At 50.1% G+C, this 2,176-nt stretch overlaps 1 protein-coding gene across 1 annotated transcript in view; it reads left to right on the forward strand.

The window, feature by feature from the left end:
- DYNLRB2 (dynein light chain roadblock-type 2) overlaps positions 1 to 1,240 on the forward strand; it is a 13,291-nt gene extending 12,051 nt beyond the window's left edge. The window contains exons 5-6 of the mRNA XM_045293861.1: positions 1 to 96; positions 1,011 to 1,240. Coding sequence (XP_045149796.1) covers positions 1 to 96; positions 1,011 to 1,054 — 140 coding nt within the window. The 3' untranslated portion in view covers positions 1,055 to 1,240. The remainder of the gene's footprint in view (positions 97 to 1,010) is intronic.
- Positions 1,241 to 2,176: the final 936 nt, after the last annotated feature.

Here is a 2,176-nt window from a genome sequence, read left to right on the forward strand (position 1 = left end):
TGAAGGCCAGGAGCACAGTCCGAGACATCGACCCACAGAACGACCTCACCTTTCTCCGAATCCGGTCCAAGAAACATGAGATCATGGTTGCTCCAGGTAATGGGGCCCTTTGTCCCCTGTGGAAAAAGCTCCTTTCTCCTGCCCTGGGTAAGAGCTTTGTCTCAGAGACGATGAAGGATAGATTTTAAGACAGAGCAACATGATACATAATAGCCTGAGATTTTTTTTTTTTTAAGGGAAGAAGTTCGAAAACAGTCCAACCTGCAGTGTAAAGTGAGCCATCAACACGCATTTCCAAACAGCCTGAATTCATTGTTAACAATCAGGAAATTTAGGAAATATAGGTCTCGTTTTTAGAAGCCTTAATGGCAAAGGAATTATGCCTTGGGCTGCTAACCACAAAGTCAACGTTTCGAAACCACCACTCGCTCTGTGGGAGAAAGGCAAGGCTTTCCGTTCCCATAAAGAGTGACAGTCTCAGACACCCACAGGGGCCGCCGCTCTACCCTGTCCTGCAGGGTCGCTATGAGTTGGAATCGACTCGATGGCCGTGAGGTTGCTTTCATTGGTCAGAGGTCTCGTTTGTCGTAAACCTAAGGTAGAGACTCTCTGGAGCTGGTGAGAAAGATTATAGAGATGAAGCTTGGGGAGAGGTAGTCAAAGATCGAAGTCAATGAGAGGCCAGCAGGGTCTTAAACCCACAGCTCCGTGCTGTACCAGAAGGCTGCAATCCACACAGACACTTCAATCCCTGAAGGAAAAATGGGCACTACAGCCAAACGGTGCCCCGTGCTGCCCTCCATCTGACTGACAGCAAATGTCTGTGTGGCACATCTGTATAAATCAGAATCCCCCTGAATCTGAACAGTGCCTGTTCAGCACCTGTGTTCTCATCTCAGCTACGCCTTACGGTGCTATGCCGGTCCACACAAGTCCATGTGATGCCTTGAAATACTCACCTCCTGAATTTCCTGTGTTGAGTGACTTACCTGTGGCCCCTCTCTCCCCAGATAAGGAGTACCTCCTGATCGTCATCCAGAACCCATGCGAATAGACCTGCTCTCCCGCCACGCCTGTCCTGCCCTTGAGTGACGGCTCCAAATGGACGCCCGTCAAAGTGATCTTTTGGACTCTATTTTCTACGTTTACATTGCAACCGTTCCTCCTGTCCCACACTGACTGTATTGTAGCATTGTACCTCAGCTGTGTAATAAACAAACCCCGGTGTTGTGCCTGCAAACCTGCGTTGTTTCTAATATCCAAATAGAAGGCTTCTAGGAAGAAGACAGCCTGCCTTACGACGTGGCTTCCAACCCCTAAGTCCCAACCCAACCCCAGGCTCTGCCATCTAGTCAATGCCAACCGAGGGAACCCCGGCGAGCAGGGTGGTAGAACTAACCGCCCCTGTGGGTTTCTGAGATTGTCGCTCTTTATGGGAGTAGAAAGCCTCGTCTTTCTCCCCAGGGACCCACTGGTGGCTTCCAACCGCTGACCTTGTGGTTCTCAGCCCAACTGGAACCACTCTGCCAGCAAGGCTGCCCCCAAATGAGCACAGGCGGTCTAGACGGTTTTCGTGCCGATCTCTGAACATGTCAGGGAAATTCAGTGGAGCTATAAGGGAACAACAGACCAAAAATAAATAAATAGATAGATAAACAAGAAACTAACCCAACATAGTGCCATCAAGTCAATTCCAACTCATGTTAAGTCCCCGACCCCAGAGACTTGGACTTCCCAACAGACTAAGGGAGACCAGTGGGAGGTCAGAGTGTGCCTTCCAGCAGGGGGCAGCACAGTAGTTACCTGGGCTCCTGCCACCCCAGCCCTCAAAGACTCCAAACTGACTGCCATCAAGTCAATGCTGATTCCTAGCAACCCCCCTCTGTGGGTTTCCAAGACTGTCACTTTTCACAGGAGCTGCTGGTGGTTTTGAACTGCCAACCATGTGGCTCACAGCCCAATGCATAACCACTAGATCAAACTGCTGTAAAGTCAATGCCGACTCACAGCAACCCTACAGGACAGAGTAGAACTGCCCCTGAGTTTCTGAGACTGACACTCTTCAAGTCCGTCTCCCCGTCCTGGGCAAGGATGCCAACGTGTAAGGCTGATGAAGGAGGAGGGTTTTAAAATTCTTCTGCATTTCAAGCGTTCTGGAAAGGAAGCACAGGATCGA

The sequence above is a fragment of the Echinops telfairi genome, unplaced genomic scaffold (assembly GCF_000313985.2).
Source record: "Echinops telfairi isolate 266 unplaced genomic scaffold, ASM31398v2 ScPeMD7_2291;HRSCAF=2852, whole genome shotgun sequence".
In the NCBI taxonomy this organism is placed as follows: Eukaryota; Metazoa; Chordata; class Mammalia; order Afrosoricida; family Tenrecidae; genus Echinops; species Echinops telfairi.